General features: G+C 37.4%; 1 protein-coding gene across 3 annotated transcripts; it reads right to left on the bottom strand.

The window, feature by feature from the left end:
- Positions 1-2: 2 nt before the first annotated feature.
- On the bottom strand, positions 3-26,666 carry LOC120767920 (sodium- and chloride-dependent GABA transporter ine). 3 transcript variants are annotated; one of them, XM_040094280.1, is made up of 13 exons: positions 26,603-26,666; positions 17,268-18,540; positions 16,248-16,548; positions 10,778-10,962; positions 8,024-8,158; positions 3,460-3,589; positions 3,181-3,270; positions 2,892-3,024; positions 2,343-2,819; positions 1,337-1,477; positions 1,073-1,273; positions 841-1,017; positions 3-776 (listed from the first exon to the last, which is right to left on the bottom strand). In XM_040094280.1, exons 2-13 carry the CDS (start codon positions 18,328-18,330, stop codon positions 450-452), a joined length of 3,360 nt encoding a protein of 1,119 aa, XP_039950214.1. In that variant the 5' UTR covers positions 18,331-18,540; positions 26,603-26,666; the 3' UTR covers positions 3-449. The 3 variants fall into 3 exon arrangements, with proteins under 3 accessions (XP_039950214.1, XP_039950213.1, XP_039950215.1); XM_040094279.1 differs by having other exon boundaries at positions 26,548-26,649; XM_040094281.1 differs by lacking the exons at positions 16,248-16,548; positions 17,268-18,540; positions 26,603-26,666 and adding an exon at positions 13,217-13,607.
- Positions 26,667-27,991: the final 1,325 nt, after the last annotated feature.

Here is a 27,991-nt window from a genome sequence, read left to right as displayed (position 1 = left end):
AATTATTTTCGTTTTTATGAAGACTATATATGTATGTATTTTCGAAATTTTTGGATGTACACATGTAATTTAAACACTAGTTCACATTGAATAACGTTAAATGTATGCACATATGTATATAAGCCTTTTGAGATTTTCGCCTTGTGCAAACAATTCCGTGGTGCACCTCATTATAATATGTTTTCTAATAATTAATGATAGATTGAACTTTATTTAAATAGCTTATTTTCATTATAAAACCATATTATATATTTAAACTAAAAACGACAAACAACGCACTCAAAGGATCACAAAAATTACAGGAGTTTAGCATGAAATGCAAGTATGTAATGTGATGGCTTTTTAGCAGCCATCTACATACGCGTTTACATGCAAATGAGTACTAATTGAGCCGTTTATAAATACAGAGGACAATACTAGGACGTGCTTCAGCAGCATATTTAATGTGTTCAACATTTATTATTTCCCGCTGCTGTCGATGTGCTGGGTGTTGAGGCTGGTGGTAAATGTGTGTTATCTTCTTCTGGTTGAGTTTTCTCCTCGTAAGCCAATTCCACTTGCTCACGCTGCAAATGCATGGGATTGTAGCCCGCCTTGTGGCCGGTATTAAAATGATTTATAGGCGCATTGGGATCCAAATGATCTTTTGGCTTATAAATGCCCGATAGCTCCTGTGCGAGCATATACTGTTCCTGTTCGGGGAAGTCGTGCTCACAGTGATGTTCGCCACATATACGACACTCGTAAATGTTTGGACGCAGCGTATTCTTTAAGCGCTGTGAAGTATAATTTTTTGTGGTTAGAAATAATTGTAAATATACATTTCCTTTGCTATCTCACCTCCATAAATGTACGACCATCTGCGCGTAGTAAATTTATTATAGCATAACCGGGTATACAGATAAGAGAGAATGATGCGAACATCCAACCAATGCCGTATGCCCAATCTGGGTATTTATAGCGGCCATTATGATAGCTCGGCTCTTCATAGTTAATTAAACTAAGCACCCAAATAGCCTGTCAAGTACACGTGTTCATTCAAAGTAAAACGTCTTATTAACTTATAGCTTACAAATAGTAGACAAGGTCCCAATAGCAGCCAACATGTCTTGATATAGAGTGTGGGCGCTTTGCCGGTCATCTGTTTCACATTCTTTGATAGACGACCTGTGCCGTAAAACCAAGCTACAGCGATTAGCTGGCAGAAAGCAAGGAACATAATCGATATGGAAGCGGCATAATGATCCATTAATTGGAAGTAATAGATGCCACCCTAAAATAAATTAAAAAATATGTTTTAAACATGTAATTCTATAGTAAAACGAAATTCACATACCTGTATGAGATTTGGTAGGCCAAAAAGAAATGAGATAACACATACAAAGAGCACAACAATCTCATGATAACCCAAATGACGTTTAATCCAATTTGGAAAACCATCCTGTATCGAAGTTACCACAACTTCAACAATAGCGAACTGTAAAATTAGAAAAAGAAATTTAAGAAAAACAAGAAAAATTAATCCATGTCAAATTTCATGAAGATATCGTGTAAAATAAAAAAGGTTTTACTACAAGAACTTAACTTGGATTGATCAGTTTGTATGACAGCTATATGTTATAGTCATTCAATCTAAACAATTTCTTCGAAATAACGGTACAACCCTTGGAAAATAATCCATGCTAAATTTTGTGAAGACATCGTATCTAATGAAAAAGTTAACTTGGATCGTTCAATTTGTATGGCAGCTATATGCTATAGTGGTCCGATATCGGCGGTTCTAACAAAAGTGTAGCCACTTGTAGAGGAAAAGTTGTGTGCAAAATTTCAGATCGATATATCAAAAGTTGCGGGAAATGTTTTAAGACTCATTCTGAACAACTTTGCATGAGAAACTATGGAGCCAAAACCAGCCAGCGATTTTTAAGGCGAAGTTAAGAAAATCTGAATAATCTGTTGTATGAGAGATATGCGATATAGTTGTCCTATTTGACCGATGCACCTACGTTTGAAATATTATTCGGATGTCTCAAAAACTGTCGAACAAATTTTTATAGTCGCTAAAAAACTTCGCCTAAAAAAAACGCTCATCGAAACCGGTTTTAGACCGCAGAACATTTTCCGCATACACGACTTTTCCGTTTTAGCTCCCTGTAAATCGACCTGCTCTAATGTTTATACGGACAGACCCAAGAACAGACAGAGATGGCTAAATCGAATCAGCTCGTCGCTTTGATCATTTCTATATATGGTTTATGAGGTCGTGACAAACTTAGTACACCTTTTTTCGGATATAATTAACCAGTTCATTGTTTAATTTCCATCATGCCAAGCATTCTCACCTGTGAATTGAGGCCCAAGCAGAGTAGCATGAAGAAAAACATTACGGCCCATAGTTGCGCATAAGGCATTTTCGCCATTGCCTGTGGATAAACCACAAATATCAAGCCGGGTCCATCGCTTATCACATCACGCACATTCGTATTTTGTTCCAACGCCAAATTACCCAAAGTCGCAAAGGCAAACACACCCACCAGCAGACTAGTTAGCATATTTACAACGCTTACAGCGACTGTATCGCGTACAATGTTGTTATTGTATTTGTTATAGCTCGCAAATGAGATCATCGAACCGAACGTGATGCCTAAGGAATTGAAATTCTGCGATGCGGCGTTGATCCATACATTTGCATTTTTCAATTCCGACCAATTGGGTCGAAAGAAATAGCGTAACCCCTCATCGGCACCTTCGAGCGTCACCGCACGGGTCATCAGTATGATGATAAGTATGAAGGGAAATGTGGCGGTGAAATAGCGTACCTAAAAAACAAAAAGAAAATTAAAATTCACAACTAATTCCTTGGTAGTGAAAGTGTTTTATTAGCAATTTACCTTTGCTGATGATTTTATTGATTTCCATGTCGCAAAGTAGACCATCAGCCAGGCGCAGATAAGGCACACAAACAATTCCCAACGCATAGCGCCGGGATATTCAATGCCGGGGCTGATTTGCAGCAGTTTATTTCTGAAATTGAAAATTAAAATCTAGTAAGAAAATTTGATACAAACAACTTGATTTATAATGCTGGGATTTTGTTAATATGTGGTAACCTAAAAGTATGCAACTGATAAGAGAGTAGGTTTTTTGAAAAGTTGCACTTTTTATCTTTCGAAAACTCACTCAAAAAACTCTTCCGATGGCGTTCGTGACGTGTTCGGCGCTATAACATCTTTAGTGCGCTGCGGTACCCAGCAGTCCGGCGTATTCCACCTAGAAAGATATTTCGAAATATAAAATTGGAATAACTAAAATGTATCACTCGATATAAAATCAAAGAATAATTGAGAAACTTAAAAAAATTTGAAAGAGTGTGTTTTTATGAAAAGTAACACCCTAAATGTATACTTTGATTTTTGCTGTCATCAGTTGATAATTTAGTTTTTATGACTTGAAATTTACCTGTTATTACAATCGATCCATGGCATATCTGGTCGAAATGATGTGAAAAAGTAGTAAATTGAGTAACCTATGATGACACTATAGTAAGTGGACATTAGGAAAGAGACAACCACACTAGCGAGACCAGCGCCTGAAAATATACAAATATAATAATAAACATATAAAAATTAATGCAATTAAAGAGAAATCAAATTAAATTTATGAGTAAACAACACTCCACAAGGAGTAGTCCGCTTTCAAAATATGCCTTAGCGAACTGGAATTCGTTCCTTTTACATAAATCCGACTGTCATGGGAACCGTTATTCAGTCTATAAACACTCTTGGTTTTCGGAAGCTAATATTTTGCTTACTTTGCATCATTATTCGACAATTCGACATCTGTAAAGGCTGTAATAAAAACATGATAACAGACACCCAGAGTACACTTAAAATTTGGAGGGAACATTTTTCGAAACTGCCAAATGGCAAAGCAGTGCTGCGACGAAAGAAGAAGAATCTGCACCAACAATCTATAAAATTGTCGTCAGGCGCTCGAGCAAGACGGGTTAAAACAGTTCTAAGGCGGCTTAAGAACAACAAAGCCCAAGGGGGCCATGGATAACCAGCTGAGCTGTTTAAAGCTGTCAGAGATGAGTTGAAAAGGAGCATGTTCCAATTACTAAGGTCGAATTGGTAGGATGAAAACGTGCCCAATGATTGGAATATGAGTAAACTCTCCCCTGTTCACAACAAGGGAAATCCCGCAATCTACGCTAATTATCGCGTTCTTAACATTGCATATTTCGACAGTTAGTGTGGAAGGCTTAAGCTCATTGTAAATAAATTGGTTGGATCTTTTCAAAACAGCTATAGACCAAGTCCACCTTAGATCAGTTGTTCACAATACGTCAGATTTTTGCAAATACCATAAACAAACAGATCGGCATCTATCATCAAAAGTCGATTTCAAAGCCGCTTTCGATAGGAGATACCAATTCTCATTAATTGGGTAACCTGGCGAATCTTCTAAGGTTATGCAGAATCACGTTAAGTAAAACCATCAGCTCAGTCAAAGTCGGGAAGGACCTCACCAAGCCGTTCAATACCAGACGAGGTTTTAGACGGAGTGTTTTCCTCTGCAATATAATCCTGGAAAAGTAGATACGTGCCGCTAATATGAACCACAGTGAGACTGTCTTCTCTACTCTACTCCTGTCCACTCTAGTATAATGCTTCTGGGGTACGCAGATGATAATCATATCGAAGAACTTAACCACTGAGTCGTGAGTACAGTATTTTTCAGCGTGAAAAAAGCGAAAGAGGTTGGTGTTGTGATGAACGAGTTCAAGACAAAGTACCAAGATAGAGATTCCTCGAGTCTGGATATCTTCATCACTGCATAAATTCCACTAATAATATAAGTCTGGAGATCAAGCGCAGAATAGCTTTTGCCAACAGACGATTACGTTGAGTTCGGCAGATCTCTCTCACTCGATGAAAAAAAATTACGCTCTCTCATTAGAAACACGGACGAGGACGAACCGAGATGAGAAAACACTTGAATAATTCGAAAGAAATGTTCTCCCCAAAATCTTTAAAGCCGTACGCTAAAACGATGTATATCGATGAAGATGGAACAACGAACTGTATAAGCTCCACGGCGACATTAATATAATAAAGCGCATAGAAATCCAAAGAATACGCTGATTTCGTCTTGTCGTCCGCATGGAAGATGATGCTGCAGCAAAAAGCTCCTCCTATTCGAGGCGAAGTTTTGTGTTTGCGGCTCAGTCCGACTGACGGTTGTAGTGCCAAAGCAGAAGAAGTAGTGATTTGTGGTAGTAGTGGATCAGCTTCTATTAGATGTGACTTTTTCACCTAACCTCATTTCGTCCACAAAACTTTGGGCTGCGTCCATTTAACCATTTCGGCCTGTCTGTATATACATACGAGAACTAGTCCGCCAGTTTTGAAATATCGATCTGAAATTTTGTCCAAGTCTTTTTTTTCCTCAAGAAGCTGCTCCCTTGTTGGAACCGCGGATATCGGAGCACTATAGCGTATAGCTGCCGTATATACAGATCGATCAAAATCATGTTCTTGTATAGAAAACTTTTTCATTTGACAAGATATCTTCGCGATTTTTTTATAGATTATTGTCTAAGACAACGCTACAATCTCCGCACAAAGTGTTCAGCTCGGACACTATATCGGACACTCAAAATCATGTTATAGCTATATATTATAGCTGCAGCCGAATATATTAGAGAATTGAAACTAATCAAAATCACCGACCATAAATATTTATGGCATAGGTAATAAAGTAATTAAAATGGCTTGCGAAATTAGCTAAAAAAAATTATTAAAATAGTCATATTTATTTAAGTGTGGGTGTGAATGAAATTGATTTATTACAATTAACAACTTAGCTACACATGGTCTGAGTGGTCTTTTTATATAGATGCTTGTATGTATGTCTTATTTTTACATCATTTTTAATTTGTGCTTCGATTCTCGAGTCTAGACATTTAATCTATTCTATCAAAATTGAAACCTCTGTGCAAAATTGTATGTAATTACTAGTTTTAGTGTGAGCTTTGAATTATTAATGAGGATAATGGCGTTGCGAATAATTAAATGGGTTATTGTGGTTTATGGATTTTTATAACCTACAAACACACATATTCTGGCATATTTACATATGTATATTACATTGTTAATTTGAGTCGTTCAATTTATAATATGGTTTGTTTAATCGGCCTAGCCAAGTTGCTTGAGTATGTTGGCACTAAGTGGTAGTGCAGGAGTTCGAGTATCGGTTGTGGATAAGAGAAAATTAAATCATCAATAAAAAACTTATGAAATGCTATTCTCCCTGCCGATAATTCTGATGCCCACATCTATAGCAACCAAAGTTTTTTCTCATAAGAAGCTAGATTCAGGGTAGCCTCAAGACCGATGAGTCAGAATTGAAGAAGTTCGGCCACCAATATAGTTTTCTAAACAATATTCTATACTGTTTTGTTAAAAACATATTTCTAAGCATACAAATCTATTATTTATGTATATTTGTATATACAAGTACTATATACTGCCATACCGACAACAATGTACTGTGCAGCCTTGTCCATGACCAATACCCCGACACGAGTTTGGTAATAGGTAATTGGCGCTTGTTTTTCCGCATAGCTGTTTTGTTAACAATCACTTCACAAGTTCAACTCACAGCACTGATCTAATTTTAGCACTAAAGCACACAAACGCTTACACACTTGCTTTGAGTTATCCCAGTAGAAGTTTGGGGAACAAATAGATTTCGTAGTATAAAAAAAGAAAAAAAAAACGAATTTCTAATTGAATATTCGAGAAAAATGTTCTCCGATTTTCTGATTTTTATCCAAAATTATTTCTGTAAATATTCTATGCGGTCAACAACACCCTTCTTTAGCCCCCTTTTCAAAATACAGTCTACAAAACGAAATTTTCTATAATCTATCGTGTTGTTGTTCTTATATGGGGCAGGAAAAAATCCTTGCCCGGTTAAAAACCCGTTCCGCTCTGGTTACTTAGACCAGACTATTGTGGGAACGCATAATCTACTATGTCTAACTGATCACTTGGACTCGAAACATAGTACCAAACAGATTGGAGTACGAATAGCGCGGAATATAAGACAGGGCGTAGGAACCTTACAAAAAGATGTACATTGCTCTCGTAGGGAGAGTTGAAAATAATTTCAGTTACAAATTTGCTTCTCTCAGTTATAAGTTGTGGGTCAGCGAACAAAATTACCCTGTCTCTATATTAAAATTATCAATATTCTTGCAAAGGAAAATATCAACAGATATGTAAGATCATTTCATCTCTTCGAAGAGTTCGTTGCAAAACCTACGATCGACAGAAGAGCCTAAACATTTTTCTCGACTAGAGAAGTTGTCAGTACTAATGCTCAGACACTTGCAAATTTACCATGTTCTCTTGTTCTAACTGAGAAGTGATCTAGTTTTTTCTTTGTTGTATTTGTCACGACTGCCCATAACACCAAAGCTTATTAGAGAATTACTAACGTCTATATGTGTATGTTAGAAATACTACCGGCAATGCATATGCGCGATAATTAGCTTAGAATTCATAGTTAACGATATTTGACAAGGTGTGAAAAGTCTAAGCAAATTTTTAACGAGCAAACAATAAAAATAAGACAGCTAAAACGAGATATATCGGTTTACAAAAGTTTTACATTAAATATAATAATATTGTATATTAAAAACAGAAGAGAAGGTAAAAAAATACATAAAAAATATGTGAAATAAGCAAATACATTTTCTTTTTTCCAAAAAATTAAAAAAAAATATTTTTTATGTATATCAAAAATAGTAAAAAATAAATAAAATAAAAAAATAAAAAAAATAAAAAATAAAAAATAAAAATATAAAAAAAAAAATAAAAAAAAATATGTAAAATAAAAAATCTAATTTTTCTGAGAAAAAAAAAATATTTTTTAAGTACCTATATATTAAAAATAAAAAAAACTGTTCTTAGAAAAAATAAATAAGCAATATTTTTTAAAGTAATAATAATACCTTTAAATAGCGGACATAGCTGTCCTAACGCTCCAATTGGTCCACGCCCGGTATATTGACCAATTGACAATTCCATAAATAACAAAGGAATGCTGCAGATAAATAAGATAATGCAATAAGGTACTAAGAACACACCTGTAAAAGAAAAAAAAAGAAAAAAATCATAAAATGAATTCAAAGTTATTTATAAAAAGAAAGAATTTATTAAAAGAAAAAATTATATAAAAGCTATATAACATAATTAAAAAAATGTAGATTGTGGCAAAAAAGCGCCCGGAACATTCAAAAAAATGTGTTGTGTTAAGCTGGTAGGGCTGTCCTTAATGACTATGCCAAATATGAGCGCGGTCTGTCAACCAGTTTGTTTACAGCAGCTGCTTAAGTCGGTACACCTCAGTAGTGTATTGCGACTTTTACAGTGGATAAAGACATCGAACAAAGAATTTGTCTCAAATTTTGTGTTTCCAACCAAATTTCTTGTGCGGAATCGTTGTGAATGTTGGAAAAGACTTACGGTGATTCAGTTTTATCAAAAACGCACATCTACGAGTAGTACAAAGCCTTCAAAGACGGCAGCGAGATCGTTGTAGACATGCCTCGATCTGAGCGACCTTTGCCCTTTTAAATGTTGAAAATATTAAAAAAGTGAAGGATATGGTGCTCGAAAATCGTCAGGCAAGTGTTAGAGAAATGGCAAGAGAGCTCGACATCTCTCGCGAGTCCATTCGAAAAATTTTAGTGGATATTTTGAGTATGAAACGTGTTCTCGCTCGGCTCGTCCCGATAAAACTTAATTTTTTCCATAAAGAGTACTGGAGTCAGGCCTGTTGTTGTTGTAGCGACATAATTCTGTTTTCAGTCGATTGAAGAGATAAAATAAAATTCGCTGAAGGAGCCGAAGCCCACCCAAAAAGCGCTTATAGAAAGTATTCCGAGGACAATAAAAATCGTTGGCATAAGTGTATTACTATACATCGGTTGGGGATTACTTTGAAGGCGACAAAATCAATATTGATTGAATAATTAAGTATTTTGCATTTTATTTAAAACTTTCGGGTACTTTTTTGTCATAATGTATACTTATTAAATACAAAAAATCATTAAAATTCAATTAAACTCAAAATTAAAAAAAACAATCACAATAAAAAGTATAGAGTTTGACTACTAAACTACGACAACAAATAATGTTTTCAGTTACAGTTATATTTTCACAAACTTAAAAACTTTAAAACGCACCGGAAAATAATGCCAATGCAGTTTAAAACTAATAAAATATATTACAGCCTTACACTGCTTATAAACAAACAACAACATACATTGTATATTGTGTATTTCAGTATAGTAATACTAAAATCAGTCGCCGAGCGACATATGAAACCTGCCACTCAGCAGTCATTATATATTTGCTTTATTGTTGTACTTTTTTTAGTTTTTTTTGCCGTAAAAATTACTTAGATAATACGTACGAAGATCTTGATGCTACTCACAGCTTACATAGAAGTATATTTATTAGTTTACTTAAGTTTTTTCTTATTTTTTTATTGCTATGTAAACACTGGTTTATTTGCCAGTAGCTGTTCCACTCATGACACAATTTCGCTCGCATTTAAGGCCAGCATTTACATATATATATAGTTTAGTTTTGACATTATGAGAGCGTGTTTTGTTTTTCTGTGATAATGTTTTGTATTTGCGTGAAAGCTGTCAGTTGTGGCTGCTGATTTGAAGGAAATTTCAGGGATCTGGCTTTTCAATCTCTTATTTCGAGTATCTTATTTCCACTTGATTATTGAGCAGGCTAGCAGTTAGGAGGTACAGTTGCTATTTTCTAGGACTTGAAAATTGTTAAATTTTTCTTTCTGTAAGCTACCTTTACAATAATATGAAAATATTTGCTTATTTTGATATACAAATAAGAGTACATCTCACCTCAAAAATTCTTGGTTTTTACGCCGTGAAAAATTTGGAAAACAAATAGAACAGAAAACTGGTTAAACATTAAGAAATATTTGTTTAGACACAAGCGTTATTATTATTTATGTTCGCTAGCGAGTGTCAAAATATCACGTTTTTTTATTCTTCTTCTTCTGCACTTACTCACATGATAAGCCTGAGCAATGCCGAAACAAATTAAGCTTCACATTTTAAGTAATATTTATGACCATCCATGAGATATGAGTGGAGATTTGTGTCAACATTTCTTTTTTTATTAATAAAATGCTCGTCAATTAGACTTAAAGACTTCCACCGCCAAAACAAATTACCGGATGAGATGTGTGAATAAAAAAAATGTATAACCAATCAAATATCATTGCTAGTGGTACACACGTGAGTCTAGCTCTGCTGCAGACGCCACTTTTCATTAAAGCCTCTGATAACTTCTGAGATTTTCTATGACTTTTAGTTTGTGAAAGAAGCCAAAAAAGTTTTGTGTGTTGCCTTTGCTGCGAAGCGTACTTAAACTAATGGAAATGTAACGCAACTTAGTTAGATATAAATTGAGGCATGCACCGCGACTTAAGATCTATTGTGTTATTCCTTCTGACACAACGAATCACATACGCTCAGCACACTGATAATTTGCAGTATCCTGCTAATGCTATTGAGGCGATGTGATCCATAATCGGATACATAGATCCAAGGGCCTCTATACTGCTGTACATTCTAACATCAGAAACTTGGTAGTTTCGGCTTCATGTCGCTGAACCGGCATTTAGCACAAGAGGCTATATTCATGTTAGTATGTGAACTTACCACCTCCGCTTTTGTAGCACATGTAGGGAAAACGCCAGACATTGCCCAGCCCTACTGAGTATCCTATGCAGGCTAGCACGAACTGCATTTTGTTGGCCCAATGTTGTTGACGTGGCTTCAAGTTGGCCGCATCATCAGAGGGATCCAAAAAGCTATCGTTATCATCGTCATCCACGCCGGGCAGACTGTAAGCAAGAAAGAGAGAGTAAATCGTTTATTGAAAACGATCTATGCGAGGAGATAAAATTTAAATTTGATTTAAAAAATAGTCAGGCATCATTTATGTGCAAAAAAAATAGCTAAAAACTTTTTACAATCCGCCACAGTAGTACAATTCGTAGAAAAGAATACGGCTAGCTAATATTGACTTCACAGTGACAGAAAAGAGAAGTGAAAAGTTCTGTGTTTTCAAAGTCCAGTTTGATGTTGTTATTCTTTTTTTTGGGGTTACACCGAGAGATAGGCTCTGAGCAAAAGTTCGGATATATGTAAGTCTCTCATTGGTTACATGTGCGCCGTCGCAACCAAGATGTTTTGTAATAATACCAAAAGAAAAACAAACCAGACTGGGAAGTAAAACCGGAAAATTTTCTGCATTTTCTATTTGAACACCTACCAATATAGGTGGTTATAAGAACCATTGTTATTGTAGCGGCAGAAAAAATTCTTGAAGTAATTTCGAGGAGAGTTGACAGTCATTGGCTGAATAAAAATCTGGGTCTGTTCCGGTTACTTAGCCCCGACTTTTGTGGTAACGGTCTCCACGCAGCATCAAGCGTGTTATAAACTCTCAATACGCAAATAAATGTTAAAAATTAAAGTGAAACAAAATTAGAAAAATTAATTATTGTTATAACCTCAAAAGTGAGCTAATTTGGCCACACCAATTGGAGTTCTAAATAATGCATACTAATGTATCTATTTCCAAGTTTGTTCGTTTTTTATTGCATTGTTTTTCCACCCCATTCACCTGCAGGCATCGAAGCACAACCAGTTATTGTCAATGAAAATTTAATAAAATACAAAAAATTCAGCCAAAAACGGTAAATATAATTGGCATGTGTGCGCATGCGTTCTAGTAATTTCAAATAATGAAAGTGTGACAATAAAAAATTTCCAAGTTTAGTGGCACCCAGTTTTCGAAAGTATATTTGAACATAATGTAATTTAAGTTGTAATCATTTATGTGCTAATATATCTCATTTCAAACTTGTGTACACAGTTCGTTTATGTATCGGCATTTAGAGCTGCTTTAGAGCTTTCAAAGCTTAAAAAGTGATCGTTATTTTTTATACATATTATAGTTGTAAGAAGCTTTCGATGTTTTCCTGTACCTCAGAAAATATTTTCGTATGAATCCATTGATGGTGCCAATATCTGAGAGTAAATAGCGGTTTCTGGATTGGATATACCAAAACTTTGAGCATATTGGTGTTCATAAAAGCTTCTCGCAGTATTTATTAGTTGTTCGATGACGATGTTTCTTCTTTGCTAGAGGAGAAACTCGGGCCAACCGTTTGAATCTTTATTGTTCTGTACAAACGCTACAAAAGTAGACCGATAGGGACAGCAACCGATGCCATATTTTCCCGCTCTTTTGATATTACTCCTCAGTAAAGTTTGCCATTTCATCATGGCAAGATATACGCTCCAACAATGGGTCGAAATTTTTAAAATTTACTACTGAAACTCGGAGTTAGTGGCTTCAACTTTAAGCAAGCATATTCTTTGGTCTTCAACTAAAATAAATCTGTGACCATGTATCATAAGGCTGCCTTAGGAACAATAGAGGATTTCTTCAAAGCAACCGACCGTCGAACTAGATCTGATATCTATCCGCCCTGCCTCTAAAATAAATCCTTAACTACATACCCTTAGCAACACCAGAGAATATTTTTCAAAGCTAGCCCGACCGTTCAGAGTTTGTTCTCTTTGGCTTTAAGTACTTCAATGCAAATTGAAAGAACCAACAACGTTTGTTTTGCTCTGCTTTACAGTCGCCGTTAATAATTTAAGCAAACACTCTCCGATTTTAGAGACTTGCAACAAATATTATTAAGGTTTTTCACACTTTATCATTAATGGGTAAACACCCAGCTGACAACGTTGAACCGAATACAACGAATGCATGAGAACTTTGTGATGTAATATGTTGCTAGTGAAAAACATTACTATATCACGTGATGAGAGAGAGAAAGAGATCTCAATTATGCTCATAAATTTTGTAATTAATTAGTTTTAGTTTTAATAGTAATCAATACTCAGCAGATAATGCCTTTTCAATTAGTATGAAATTGAATGGCTGATCCTTAAGGAGGTGCTAAACAAGCAGCGCGACACAAAAAGGAAGTTTTCAAACTATATTTTATTGATATTTTCTCTGTTATAGCGTATTTTATATAACATATTCCGGTATTTTGATCGAAAAACATAACTTACATCTTAGCAATGCGATTAAATCGATAATAGTTATATTCCGAATGTTTCGTAGACGTAGTTTCTATGTCGTTTGTGCCGCGCGGTGTCATTGCTCTGAGTGAGACTCAGTGGTAGACGAACGTGTAATAAACTTAGCAAATCACACAAAATCACTGTTTGTAGACGTGTGTTGTTTCTGGCGGTGTTCTGATAAGTGTAGGATTTGAAATGTTTAACTTTTTCAAGCGAAGCCAACTTTTAACGTATTCAAAATACTTTATTTGACAAATAAATTTTTTTTGTTAAAATTTTCTTCCTTGAGGGATGCTATTTATTTGCTGTCATTTATTTTTTGCCATTTTCACTACCTTTAGCTTAGCGCTTCGTGTTTTTTCGATTGCGATTTGTTTTAAGCCGTCTGTATCTGGCGCCGGAGCCGTTGAGACTGTAATTTTGAAAATCTTCCGTCTGTCTGAAAACCTCTACAAGGTGTTATTTTCAATTCAATTGATCCAAAATTGCATATGTATAAGTAAGTGCGCACGAAAACATATTTATAATCTCATTTCTCATATTTAGGCTGTTAATTGATAGCTCAAATAAAGTTTTATCAAATGCAAATTATCTGCGGTATTAACTGCAGTTTAAGCATGTTTAATTTTAGCATACACTTTGTAAATCCATTAAAAATAGTTTGTATTATTAATTTGGAAATATTTTATGCACTATATGGTGTTCTATATAATAATGTAAATATGTATGTGATACTGGATAAATAACTTCAAGATGCAGATTTAGTTTTCAATCTAAAATATTCATTATTAGTCGAATTTCTCTCTCATCAGGAGATGAGTATTGACTATTGAGTTATAGGTTGCTGATTCATTCAATTCCTTGTACTATACAATGTCCGTTTGAAATTCTATAAATCTTTCATAGAAACTTCTACAAAAACGCCCTAAGGTTCCTTTTTATTATCTATACTCAATTGGTTCTCTATTCGCGGCTGAAGGATTCCAAAGGAACACTTATATAGTGAATAATATTTGCACTCCAAACAGCTCCTTTCTTTGCAATACACCTTTCCAATTCAAAACTAACACTTTGAACTTCACCATCTTTAAGTTTCGCTTTATGGTCCTCTTGCCATCTGGATAATATTTTTCCAACGTCGCGACCCGTTGCCTCTCAATGAGATGTTAAAATTATGTTGCGGAATCACAAATATTTGCGGATAAAACTTTTTTATTGAAGATTCATTAGCTTAATTTAGCCTTTGATAGCATAAATAAACTTTCTCACATCAATAACATGACACGAGGCGCACTCGCAAGTTGTTTTGCGTTGAATCAATAAAAAATATGTTTGTGTTAAAAATTTGCCAGATGACGATAAAAGTTTAAGCAACACCAACATTTGGTAAGAGAGCGAGTTCACAAGCTCTCTTTTGAGACCAATCGGCTTTTAGGTTGAGCTTCAACGGGTTAAGAAGATCAACGTATTTTTACAATGTTTACGTATTTGCTTAGTAACTCTAGAACCGATGGAAGGTAAGGTACGTACACCTTCACCGGAGTTTTACTATACCGATAAGGAGAGCAAACGACGCCACATTTTTTCTCGCTCTTTTGACATTTCTCTTCAGTAAGGTTTGCCATTTCAGCATGGAAAGATATACGATCCTAGATTGTGTCAAACTTATTACAATTTACTACCGAAATTCGGAGTCAGTAGCCTCAACTTTAACAGCGCTACGTCCAATTTATGGTCGTCATCATCGTCCTGTCAGATCAGCAATTGAGCATCTAGTGGAAAAATTTGAATCCACAGGCACACAAAATGTTCCCGTGCCAATTAAGCAAAGAAGTCCCCGCAGTGTCGAGAATATTGCCTTTGCATCCCGAAAAAATTACGGTTTGGTGCGGTTTATGGGCCGGTGGCTTCATTGGGCCATACTTCTTCCGTGATGATCCAGACCATCACGTTACTGTGTATAGGAATCGCTACCGTTCAATGGTAACCGAATATTTTGGGTCCGTATTGTATGATATGGACTTGGACAATATGTGGTTCCAACAGGACGGTGCCACAAGCCACACAACTTATGACACAATCGATTTATTGAAAAGCAAGTTTGGTGAACGTGTTATCTCACTAAATGGGCCAGTCAATTGGCCGCCTCTGTCGTCCGATTTGACGTCGTTAGACAACTTTCTGTGGGTGTACGTCAGGTCTATGCCAACAAGCCAGCGACAATTGATGAAACAATTAAGAAGGAAGTGCTAAGAAGTTTCCGCCTCGTCTTCTTACACACAGCTTTTACAGCGGGCATCCGGTAAAATTCTCAACGTTACAGTGTAGACGCCGATTGGCCAATAATCTGTTAAAATCCTCACAAATACGGAGAGGTTAGCGTTGAGTCAAAGAGTACACTGGATCTCTTACGATCGACCTTGAACCAAAGAATCCTGCAACAGCGCACGATTTTATAGTAGCCCAGAGCTGGTCAAGCTCCCGCTAACTAACTATCCAGTAATAGAACGCACGATGAGAGCAGCGCATCCACTCCATACTAGTCTTATCACAAAGTGGCTCGGTGACATTATTAATGAGTTAGGGCATTCCTAAACCAGCGTTGAACGCACGGTTAGTGAGCTCATCGATCTCGTCTTAACCTAACCTCAAATCTTAAAGGAAAGAATTTCAATTGGGGATTAAAAATCTTGCACCAATTATACGGTAACAGCAAAGACTGTTTTACAATATAATCGCCTAGATTGCTTTTACACCAATATTAATAAACAGTGACTAAATATTTAGACAATCCATTACGAAACATTTACTCGATACATGTGGTGTGTATATAATCCAGCGCTAATTATCACAAATAGTAGTAATTATCGTGTATACACGTGCACACCATATCTATAACTGTACACAACAACAGCGTAGAGTATATACAGCAAGAAGCTCGAACAACAAATATGATATATGTATGTATATGGCTTATAGATTTGCATGCGCTTTTCTAAGTTTGACTACTCATACTTACGGCGGCGTCGGTGGATGCACCATGTTGAATAGTTCATGCGGTGTATGCGGCACACGTCTTATCACTAATCTACGTCCATCCGTCGAACCGATGCCAATCGATGCTAATGAGCGGACCGACGTCACATCCGAATAAATTTGATTGGCCACGTGATCGCCATAGATGAATGAGGAACTCGCACTTAAATCTTTACCCGAATGGCTGGGTCGCAAATAATGTTGCTGCTGTTGTTGCTGTTGCTCAAGCAGTTCGTACTGTGCTAGCGCTTCGGCAAGGTGATCCTGTGAGCCAGGTATATAAGCTGCAGTATAAAAGAAGTAGTCAGAAAAGCGAAATATTGAAAATAATGCAAAATAAAAAAATTAATTAAACCGTAGATAAACGAAGTCTTGATATCAGGGGTCGAAAAGTGGGTACGGAAAAGCTGACTGATAAAACTTTGGAATATCTCCGTAGTTGAGACGGATTTTGTTTTTCTCATAACATTAAATATGTTCCATTGAAAGGCCCAGGTTCGGAATGGATAACCGGCAAAGGAGAGAGATTAGCCGGTTTCGGCATAAGACGCCCAATGACTTAGAACCAAGAAAAGAACTATACCTGAATATTCATGATTCCATTTAGTAAATTCAGATCCTGATATCTGAGTGGCAATTTGCTTTGGCCACGTTTATGAAAGGTTGATATCAAGGATCGAAAATCGGGGTACGGGAGAGACACCAATAAGAGCTGATTGATAAGTCTTAAATATATCTCTGTAGTTGAGACGAAATTTATTTGTTGATGTTGGCGAAGCTCGTATAGTATATTAAATAAGTTCCAAATTCAAAAGGAAAGAATTAGATTTGAAATGGATAGCTTTGATTACAAGAGAGATTAGCCGGCTTCGGCACAAGAACTGCTTTTGAGCCACGCAAGAACTTTACCTACGTGCTTATGACTCTATTCGGTTTTTACAGACCGAGTGGTCACTGTGCCTCACTTAACAAGTTCCTCTTATAAGTCGTATTGATTGCTCACCTGACACCACAGATCTCGTGCTGCTTCTCTCACTTCGCCCACGCGAAAATCCCTGCAAATATGGGGCCGTCTCACTGCTTGCCAATGCGCTACGGTAAAAGGGATGCACAGCTGTTACTGAGGGTGCTGCCGCAGCTGTAACCAGCGCCGCAGTCGAAGTAGACAGCGGCGTTTGTGCGCCGGCTATTGTGTATGATGGCGCAAGTTTTGACGCGGATTTAATAGAACTGATTGCCGTTGTCTTGTCGGGGTGAAGTGTTGCATCGTAGACAGCCACACCGCTGCCGTCAGTGAAATCGCCACTATACCGATCATCATAACCGCCACAACCCTCCGATTCGCAATCCTCAATTGTGAATGTCACGCCAGCTGAATTATCGTTAAGCAACGCTGCTATTGTTGCTGGTGTTTTAATATTAGTCGGCTGATGAACTACATCCGATTGTGATTGTGCTGCTGATCGTGTTAATGATGTTGCGGGTGTTGAATGAGTCGGAGAGTGTGGTGTTTGCTTTGACTGATTAACGGTGGTCGGTACCCCGCTCAGCAGGGTCGAGTGGGGTGCAGCTGCAGTTGCCATACCGGATAACTGACGCGCCACCGATCGAGGACGTTGTAGTGCCTGCTGTTTTTGTTGTTGACTCGAAGCAGGCGTCTTCTGGATTGCGGCAGCCAGTGTGGACAATGAGCTCGCAGAGATGGTGGGTCGAAATGGGAGTGCTCCGGCTTCCTTAGCACTGCCGCTGGGTGTAGGTGGCGAGGAGGGTATGATAATGAATTTATGCGAACGTGAAGAGGGTGAACGTATAAGACGCGTCTGTTCGTCGCCACTCTCCGCGCCGCTATCCGAGATTTGACTAAGTCGAAAGTTGTGCGATGTCTGTTTGCCAATCTGCGCGAGGGTAGGTGTCGGCGTAGTCGTCGTCGTTGTTGTTGTGCGATCTTTTGCCGCTGTTACGGTGGCAGTATTGTTGTTGCTGGATTTGTTTGTGGCAGAATTGATTTTAATTTGCTTTTTGGCACTTGAAGAAGTGCTCGGCTGCTCGGCGGCTGTGGCATCCATGTTGATATGGTAATGCGTTTAGGTTTTAAACATTTATTGGAATTGCTCGGTTTCTGCGTACTGTCTCTGACCCCGCATTTGGCTTGATACTTTCACAAATTGCGCACTTTCACTTTTTCTCACATGAGATTTTTTATCAAACTGCAATAGCCATCGCGTTGCACAAAGGTTTTCATTTAAATTTGCTTAATTCTTGCACGAAACATATCGCTGTGAACGGTAAATTTATTATCTCACTTGATTATGCCGCGTGATAAATTTGAGGTCATAGTTTCGCAGAAAAAAATATCACATTATAGTGAAGTATAAGAATAAATAATTTTAACTCGAGGTAGCTATTTTAAAATATCTTGTGATAAAAAATAAATAAAAACGGTTTATCTTTTTGACGACCACTTTCTTATCGCCACTTAATTCACTTAAGATTAAGTTGGCAATCATACACACAGTATACCTACAGTTGGTCAAAAAAGTACCTAACACGTCAAAGCGCGCTTATGTATGCGTGAGTTCTTACATATTTTGCAATTCGGTATCTCAAACTGTGCGAATTGCGTTAAAGCTTTAATAATATTTCACTAATTCTTCCATAAAGAAATGTCTTATCGTCTCACAGAGATAGCCGTATCTCGGCATGGAGACCATTTTACGATTGCAAGGTAAATATGCAAAAATAAGTACAGTAGTGTTGATCTGTCAAAACAAATGATTTTTGTGAGTAAATTAATTCTGCTAAATTATTCTTGAGTTTCGAAATCTGCAGCTATAACCCGTCGGCAGTTTTTATTCGTTGAGCTCTAACCTCTACAGGACCCCATAGATTGACCTTGAGGCATACATATACCTTGAGTTATCCCTATGGAACTTCGAAATTTTTTTAGATATGATATGTGGGTTTAAAATCGTTTAAAGTCAACGGCTATTAGTCGCAAAATTATTTGTTACTAAAAAGCTGCTAACCTCAAACTTTGTATGGCTCTCTATAGTGCTTAGTACGAAGCTGAAATATTAAAAAAGGGTGTGGTCTAAGGCTGCTGAATTGCTTCGACTGTTGCCTAAGATGGCGCCTATATTGTAAGCAACTGCATACATTTTAACAAGCCGTTATGTCATATGTAGGCAAAAAAATGTTTGAAGTGTAGAAGCTTACAGATATATTTGCTGCCCTAAAGCCAGCTCTTCAAATAAATACCCATATAAATCTAAATATACTTAAGCTTGAAGCTCTTTAGTCTCTCCGAAGGCGCTGAGTTCGCTCGTTTGTACGATTGTGCCGTTATAATTGATAAACAATGTTAATTTTTTGTTTACACTTGTTTTGTTTAATTACTTTTTGAACTTTAGTATGTCTTAGCTGCGTGACTAACAATTGGCACATAATGTCAATAATCATCAATTACGTCACTAACACGAAATGTGTGTTTCTCGATAAGTAGATGACGCACTGGTGTCAATCGTGTCAAGCAATTGCTCAAACGGACGGTATAAGCTCCCATGATATACATACTTATGTATGTATGTATACAGACATACTTTTATAAAGAGTGGTCCATGCATGCATTGAATTAAAATTATATTAATCGGAAAATGAGAATGTTATCTAGAAAGCACTGCATCTTCAGGGTGGCATTTTATTTGGGATTTTAAAGGCCATAACCTTAAATTCCGGATTTCTAAAGAAGACTCGCGATAATGTTAAATTTGCTTTCTCACTTGGTTTCTATCAGAGTCAAAGCCTACACAAACGGGGCAGTCGGAGCTTATCGACCAAGAACTTTTTTGCTCAGTAACATTCTTTACAAAGTGCTACAACAAGAACTGAGAATTTTGTGTTTTACACTTCGCACTTTTTCGCATAGTCGGTGAGATCGTACGCAAATATTTTTCAGTTTTCATTTCATGCCCACGCAATTTGATCTCCTTTGCTTGGAGGTCATTTCGTAGGAGTTCAAATTTATTAATTCACTGGCTGGATGGCAGCATATCACCGCGAAATGTCATAAATTAGACACTCACTTAAAAAACACACATTTATTAAACTAATAGAATAATTGATATTTTGAGCGCTTTTATGCAAATTCATTAAACGCGTAAACACTATGCAACCCAGTCGATCTCTACAGTTGCCTGAATTTCGTATTTTAAAGAGAGCTGTGATTTTTGGCTTTTAATGTGCTATAGGGAGCAGAAAACATTATTGTTTTTGGATCACTGTCTGTATTGTTAATGCTGGCAGCGTCGGTAATAAAGTTCTCTAATATCACCAATGTTCGGATGACCAAAGTCTGATAAAGCTTTCCTAGTTAAATCTTGAAATATTATAACATTAAAACATCATTTTGCAAGCTTAGATATTTAGATAGGTATATTGACGTGAAACCCTTCTAAGCATTGCCTAGGCACGGTGCCTGCTTTTCTTATATAGAGCTAGCTGGCAGCCAGCTTCATCCCCAGCGACATCACTTCGCGGCGCGGGCGTCACCTAAGCTCTGGCCAGGCACGGTGCTTGCTTTTCTTATATAGAGCCAGCTGGCAGCCAGCTTCATCCCCAGCGACATCACTTCGCGGCGTGAGTGTCACAAAAGCACTGACTAGGCACGGTGCCTGCTTTTCTATATAGCGCCAGCTGGCAGCCAGCTTCATCACAGCGACATCACTTCCCGAAGTGAGCGTCACATAAGCACTGGCCAGGCGCGGTGCCTGCTTTTCTTATATAGAGCTAGCTGCCAGGCAGCTTCTTCAAAGCGATATCACTTCGCGGCGTGAGCGTCATGTATGCACTGGCCAGGCATGGTGCCTGCTTTTCTTATATAGAGCTAGCTGGCAGCCAGCTTCATCACAGCGACATCACTTCCCGAAGTGAGCGTCACATAAGCACTGGCCAGGCGCGGTGCCTGCTTTTCTTATATAGAGCTAGCTGGCAGCCAGCTTCATCACAGCGACATCACTTCCCGGCGTGAGCGTCACCTAAGCTCTGGCCAGGCACGGTGCCTGCATTTCCTTTATAGCGCCAGCTGGCAGCCAGCTTTCCGCGAAATTACCTCATCGCGTTGCGAGAGTCACCTAAGCACTGGCCAGACACGGTGCCTGCTTTTCTTATATAGAGCCAGCTGGCAGCCAGCTACCGTAGAAGCCACCTTGTGATTTTCAAATCACATCACTTCCCGGCGTGAGCGTCACTCAGGCACTGGCCAGACACGGTGCCTGCTTTTCTTATATAGAGCCAGCTGGCAGCCAGCTTCATCACAGCGACATCACTTCCCGAAGTGAGTGTCACAAAAGCACTGGCTAGGCACGGTGCCTACTTTTCTTATATAGCGCCAGCTGGCAACCAGCTTGGTCACAGCGACATCACTTCGCGGCATGAGCGTCATCTATGCACTGGCCAGGCACGATTGCTGCTTTTCTTATATAGAGCTAGCTGGCAGCCAGCTTCATCACAGCGACATCACTTCGCTGCGCGAGCGTCACCTAAGCTCTGGCCAGGCACGGTGCCTGCTTTTCTTATATAGAGCCAGCTGGCAGCCAGCTTCATCACAGCAGCATCACTTCGCGGCGCGAGCGTCACCTAAGCACTGGCCAGGCACGGTTCCTGCTTTCCTTATATAGAGCCGGTTGGCAGCCAGCTTCATCCCAGCAGGATCACTTCGCGGCGTGAGTGTCACCTAAGCACTGGCTAGGCACGGTGCCTGCTTTTCTTATATAGCGCCAGCTGGCAGCCAGCTTCATCACAGCGGCATCACTTCCCGAAGTGAGCGTCACCTAAGCACTGGCCAGGCACGGTTCCTGCTTTCCTTATATAGAGCCGGTTGGCAGCCAGCTTCATCCAAGTGATGTCGCATCACTTCGCTGCGTGAGTGTCACCTAAGCTCCGGCCAGGTACGGTGCCTGCTTTTCTTATATAGAGCTAGCTGCCAGGCAGCTTCATCACAGTGACATTTCTTCGCGGCGTGAGCGTCACCTAAGCACTGCCTCCTGCTCTTGTATAGATCCGGCTGCCAGCTAGGTTCTCTTGAAGTCTAAAGTCTAAAGAAACATTTAACTTTATAAAGAAATGTCTTTGGTTTTCTACATACATCAGCTTGTTCATATCCGTTTTCACCCCAGAAAATCAAAAGCAGAATCCAGACTTTAATAGTTTTTAATGACCTATCCAATCTTAAGTATCTTGCAATAAATTTTTACTTAAAGTTTTTGAAAAGCCATTGCGAACCCCTTAATGAGCTTTAAATTTGAATAACCTATTCGATCTTTAAGTATCTTGGAAGAAACTTTTTAGAAACTATTTCGTGTTCTTGAAGCCATTGGGAATCCCTCAGTCGACTTTATAATATTTCTTCAGGTATTTTGCAACACATTTTTAGTTCAAGTTTTTGAAAAGCCATTGGGAATTCTTCAGTGGGCTTTAGTCGATTATACGAGATTAATTGGTGATTATTATTATAATTTATTTTTCAAACAACAAGTGGCAATGATTGCCACTGATTATGAGTTGTATGAAGGATTAAGCCTATAAAATATGCATGTAAATGATCAACATGATAAGCTGAGTAGACTTAGACATGTCCGCCTGTCTATCTGTATACACGCGAACTAGTCCCGCAGTTTTTGAGATATCGCTTTCAAATTTTCTTATCTTCAAGAAATTTGCAATGGGTTACAATCTAAGGCAACGGTGCAGTCTACAATTCGCTAAATTTATTTAAAAAATTTGCCTGAACAATAAAGACTGCATATGTCGGCTTTATTAGCTGTTCAAATATTATTGTTATTAAAATAATAATTCAAGCATTCAGATAATTAATTGCTGTTACTCGAAAGCTGTGTTTGTTCTAATAATAATTCATATTTTGTCCCTGTTGAAGGAGATCTCTACTTGAACATTTTAATAAACTTCCTCACTGAATGTTATTTATTCGAAAATGTATCAGCTTTAATATATATTTTTTATTTTACAAATCTCTATGTGCGTAATTATGTAATTGACTGATATCTAAATTCGCATATTATGAAATAATTGCAATAACAACAGCTGACAAGCTTGTTTGTGAAAAACGTGATACTTTAACGATTAATATCGTTTAATGAATTAATAAACGACTTGTAAATAATTAATATATGTACATAACAACCACATGTACAGCGTAAGGTGGGCTGCGCAACGCCACCACACACCCTCATTGAATACTTTTTGTTGTAAATAGCAAAATATTATTGTAATCTACTTACAATTCATTTGAATAAAGAGTAGCTATTTATTTGTAAACTTGAATTGCTTGAAGTGTTCGTTTTATGAGTGATTAGCTACAACAGGCTTCTTAATGGCTTCTGTGATTAATTATTCGTGAGTCGCCACTGTTATTGTTATTGCTTAATATATTAAGAGTTTTAAAATACATTTTGGCTGTTAAACGCGCGCTCAAAATTAGCCAGTTTCGCAACATGGCGTTTTTTCAAGTAGATCTTAGCCGCAGTTTGGTTATTCTTATCAGCTTTTATTGTCATAATAATATAAGTCAGTTTTAAGAGCCTATAATGTAAAATATTTAAAAATTAAGAATTATATTTTTTGGAAGAAGAGAGAAAATGTCTGTTCGAAAAAGAGTTTTCCTTTTTGAGTTTTTAAATCAAGTGAAATGTTGTAATGAAGAAAAAATGTAAAGATTTTACTATAGGAAAATGTGGGTCAAATTTTATCCGGACTGGCCCATTTATGGTAAACTGTGCGCGCAGACCGAAACGATAAACAATTTCTACCTCAATTGATGCAATGTTTTTTATGTTAATGGGAAGTTTGATCTCTATATATACATACATATACATATAGTTTTGTGTTTTTTATTTTACTAAGAACTCTTCTCACGAACGATAAGAGTAAATATGTTCGAAAATGAAACGCATTTGTCAGATTTGAAGCCATATGATCTTCCAGAGAGCAGGGAATGAGCAGATAAGGCTATAAAAATTAACCAGCTGAAGAGTGAATGACTTAAGGGCGCAATTTTTTTAGCAGATATGGATGACTTATATTAAAAGGTTTTTTGTTTTGATTATAATATTAACAAGATTATAAATATTAGACATACATATATTAAATTCGAAACGGAAAATGAGCAAAATAACCCTTGTCATAATTCAAAAAATACGCTACTGAAATCCTGAAATAAATATTTTTCATAAAAAATTATCACATAGAACTCATTCAGAGACCGCAAAAGTTGAGTCAAAAAATAAAGACGATAACTTGAGAAGCGGCAAAGATAATGGCGCCGCATGTATATATGTATGTATTATTCTTGCATATAGCGTCTACCAATAAATATGACCTGATTTTGATAGCGCATGACGGCCATGTTTTTTTTACCGATTTGTGTCAAATTTCGTCAGTGTGTTGAGTAAGGTTTGCTACTTCTTGATGCCACGTTTAATTTTGGTACAGCGCTTCGCAATTGCCCAAGATTATTACGCAAATTCACGTTCTTCGGAAAATCCGAAAAAATAACTTCTCAGATGAGGTTCGATTCTGGCTTAAACGCTTCGGCAACAAATTAATTTGTCGCTATTGAAGTGAGCCAAATCTTTGTCTGGTTCAGGAAACACCATCGGATCCTAAAAATTGACCGTTTGCTGCGGATTGTGGTATGCCGGCATCAGCGGATCTTTTTTCTTTCGAAATGTGGCAGGAAATTACGTTAGAAAACAATAGCGTTCGCGATGTTCATCAACTTTTTTCGCGAAATTTTATGTAGTTGACGCGGGCGATATCTATTTCCAACAAGGCGGTGCAGCGCCTCATGTTAGATACGTAAGTGAGGATTGCATAGACCTAGGGTCTATTGTGCCCTCTCCTAAGTAATAACGTCTCAACTAACCCCAGCAAATTAATAAGTTCCAATATACTGTTAGATGCCTCATGTTTCACGCCTTAACCTGGACACATTGTGTGCTTAGTTAGGCGACTCGTTAATTTCGAGAAATCATCTAGTCAAAAGAGCCCCAAGATCTTGCGATTTAAGGCAACTATATTTTTTTCTCTAAGGATACATTAAAAAAAAGTTTCGCCGATCAACCAGCAACGCTAGAGAAGATCGAAACCAGAATTCTGTGCGCTATAGTCGAATTCCAGCCAAAATGTTGCAACGCGCCAATGGATGGAGATATGCAAACGCAGCTATGGTGCTCGTAAATAGCATAAAATTGTGTGCATAACATAAAAAAAAAATAGAACTCAGTTTGGCCAAATTAAAATGCTTTATTTCATTTTAACATCACGTCATTCTTGTTGGTAGACCCTGTTCATGCATCATTCGTGTATATTTCAGCTGCAATTGATACTCGTATGCTTCTACGATTTAATTAGTTCCACTTTTACGGATTTTTCAAAATGTATTGTGCCTGTGTTTGTATGCAAAAATGATTTTCCCAATTATTCACACTCATACATTCAAATTTCTGATCACTTTAACCGTTTCCCATGTAAACGATATTTTAAAACTCATTTTTAATTTATTGATTTTAACGAGCAATTGCTGTTATTACGAAAATTCGATGCGCACACTGCAAATTTTTCGCACGACATACTTGTAATTAAATTATTTGCATTTCCACTAATTTGCATAAATTGGCCGCGCTTTTTATTGCCACAAATGCATAAATGGCACACAAACAGAAATACAAAGAATATTGTTAAATATAGAGTGTCACACAAATGCGTTACAAAAACCACAACGGTGTACGATGATATTTGATTAAATTAGTTGCACCGGCACTGCTTTCAGATTTCCGCAACAACAACGATGCGCACGATCACTTCGCATTTAATATGCAGAATTGTGTAGTTCTTGTTATTATATGCTTTGAATTGGTCAGTAATAGCACAATTGTGTTTGTATGTATGTTTGGAAATATTTAAACGAGCTGGGCGTGTTAACGGTACAGCACAGCGCACGTGCCGTGATTACTCAGCTGCATGCGTGTGGTCTTTTCCAGCGTTTCCACGCTTTCAAACAAATATTTTCATAAAATATTTAACTGAAAGTTATTTATAAAAAACGTTGTTTTATTGTTTGTTATTTGGCTTTTGTTGTTATTTGCTTTGCCACTTTGCATTATCGGCGCACACTTCACTTTTCCGCAAACGTCGTTAAATTGCCAAGCGTCTTGCCTTTGCAGAACTTGTATTTAACTAAATTTGCTGTATCAATTTATTAATATTACTTTTTTTCTCCGCAACAAAACACTTGCGCTACTCGCCGTCGCTGCTGTCGCTTACTTTAGAATGAAACCGCCGCGTTAAAAGCTTCAGCGTACCGCTCACAAGCGCTGTCAAATGTCAACTGAATCGTTGTCGCTGTCCCAACGACTTTTTTGCCTATGTCGTTTATAACATATAGTAAAAAAACAGCAACAATAACAACATATAAAGACGTATCTAGATAGTAGAATTCATTTACACAAACATAACCACAAAATTTAACGCGGAGCGTAACACTCGTTGAAGCGTGTTTTTTTACTATAGACCTACCTATATATGCCCATACCTAGATATTTGTTGTACAACTCTACAGCGGCGGATTTATTCATTCTATAGGTAGTCTATATCTAAAAAATTAAATTATTACAGCAGATGTTTCTTCCAGTCCGTCAAGCGTTACACTTTCAGAACCCGCAAGTATTATGTTGTATTATGATTGAGTAATTTTATTATTTCGTGCTTGATTTTCCTGGTTACCTCTTTATATATATAAGATGGAAAAAATTTGATCTCACGCTGAAATCAGTAAGAATATATCAGGGATCTATTTTAAAAACGCCAAAATTGTGTAAAGATTACAACCAAATCTGACAGAACTTGGTTTCGAAACAATACTCTGCAAACTTATCAATTCGATCCGTGAATTTTTTGCTTTCAGTGGATAACTTATAAAAGGTTCTATAGGCTTAGGCGAAATTCTCCTCTGATTTGTGGTGGTGCGTTATGATTTTATTTGACAAATGGATACTCCTATACATATTGGAAGTTGTATATGGAGCGCAAAAAACTGTTTTGTATAATTATCAATTTAGTCTCGCCCGGGATTAGAACCCACAACCTATCAGACCATATTCCAGGTTTCGACGACTGCTTAAACCATTGTTATAAGTATTTAGTAACAAGCCGTTGGTTTTTTCTACAAGACACTCATTATTCCCGTCCTGCTATATGGCGCAGTGGCATGGACGATGACAACATCTGCTGAGTCGACGTTACGAGTTTTCGAGAGAAAGGTTCTCCGGAAGATTTATGGTTCATTTGGCATTGGCAACGGCGAATATCGCATTCGATGGAACGATAAGCTGTATGAGTTATAGACGACATTGACATAGTTCAGCGAATTAAGAGACAGTGGCTATGTTGGCTAGGTTATGTCGTCCGAATGAATGAAAACATTCCAGCTCTGAAAGTATTTGATGCAGTATCCGCCGGGAGAAGCAGAAGAAGATAAAGACCTCCACTCCGTTGGAGAGATCGGGTGGAGAAGGACCTGGCTGCACTTGGTATGTCGAATTGGCGACAATTTTCAAAAAGAAGAAACGACTGGCGCGCTGTTGTAAACTCACCTATAACTGCGTAAGCACTGTCTACGCCAATAAAGAAGAAGAAGAAGAAGTAACAAGCCAT

Source organism: Bactrocera tryoni, chromosome 2 (assembly GCF_016617805.1).
Source record: "Bactrocera tryoni isolate S06 chromosome 2, CSIRO_BtryS06_freeze2, whole genome shotgun sequence".
In the NCBI taxonomy this organism is placed as follows: domain Eukaryota; kingdom Metazoa; phylum Arthropoda; class Insecta; order Diptera; family Tephritidae; genus Bactrocera; species Bactrocera tryoni.
The sequence above is the reverse complement of the archived record's forward strand: the minus strand, read 5'-3'. Positions and strand labels throughout refer to the sequence as shown.

Excerpts from the sequence above, each read along its gene's own strand:
- LOC120767920 (XM_040094280.1), bottom strand. The coding sequence starts at position 18,330 with ATGGATGCCACAGCCGCCGAGCAGCCGAGCACTTCTTCAAGTGCCAAA. Across the intron at positions 10,963-16,247 it reads GTGCATCCACCGACGCCGCC|TCTGCCCGGCGTGGATGACG; the intron begins GTAAGTATGAGT and ends TCTTGCTTACAG. Across the intron at positions 2,820-2,891 it reads CAATAAAATCATCAGCAAAG|GTACGCTATTTCACCGCCAC; the intron begins GTAAATTGCTAA and ends TTTGTTTTTTAG.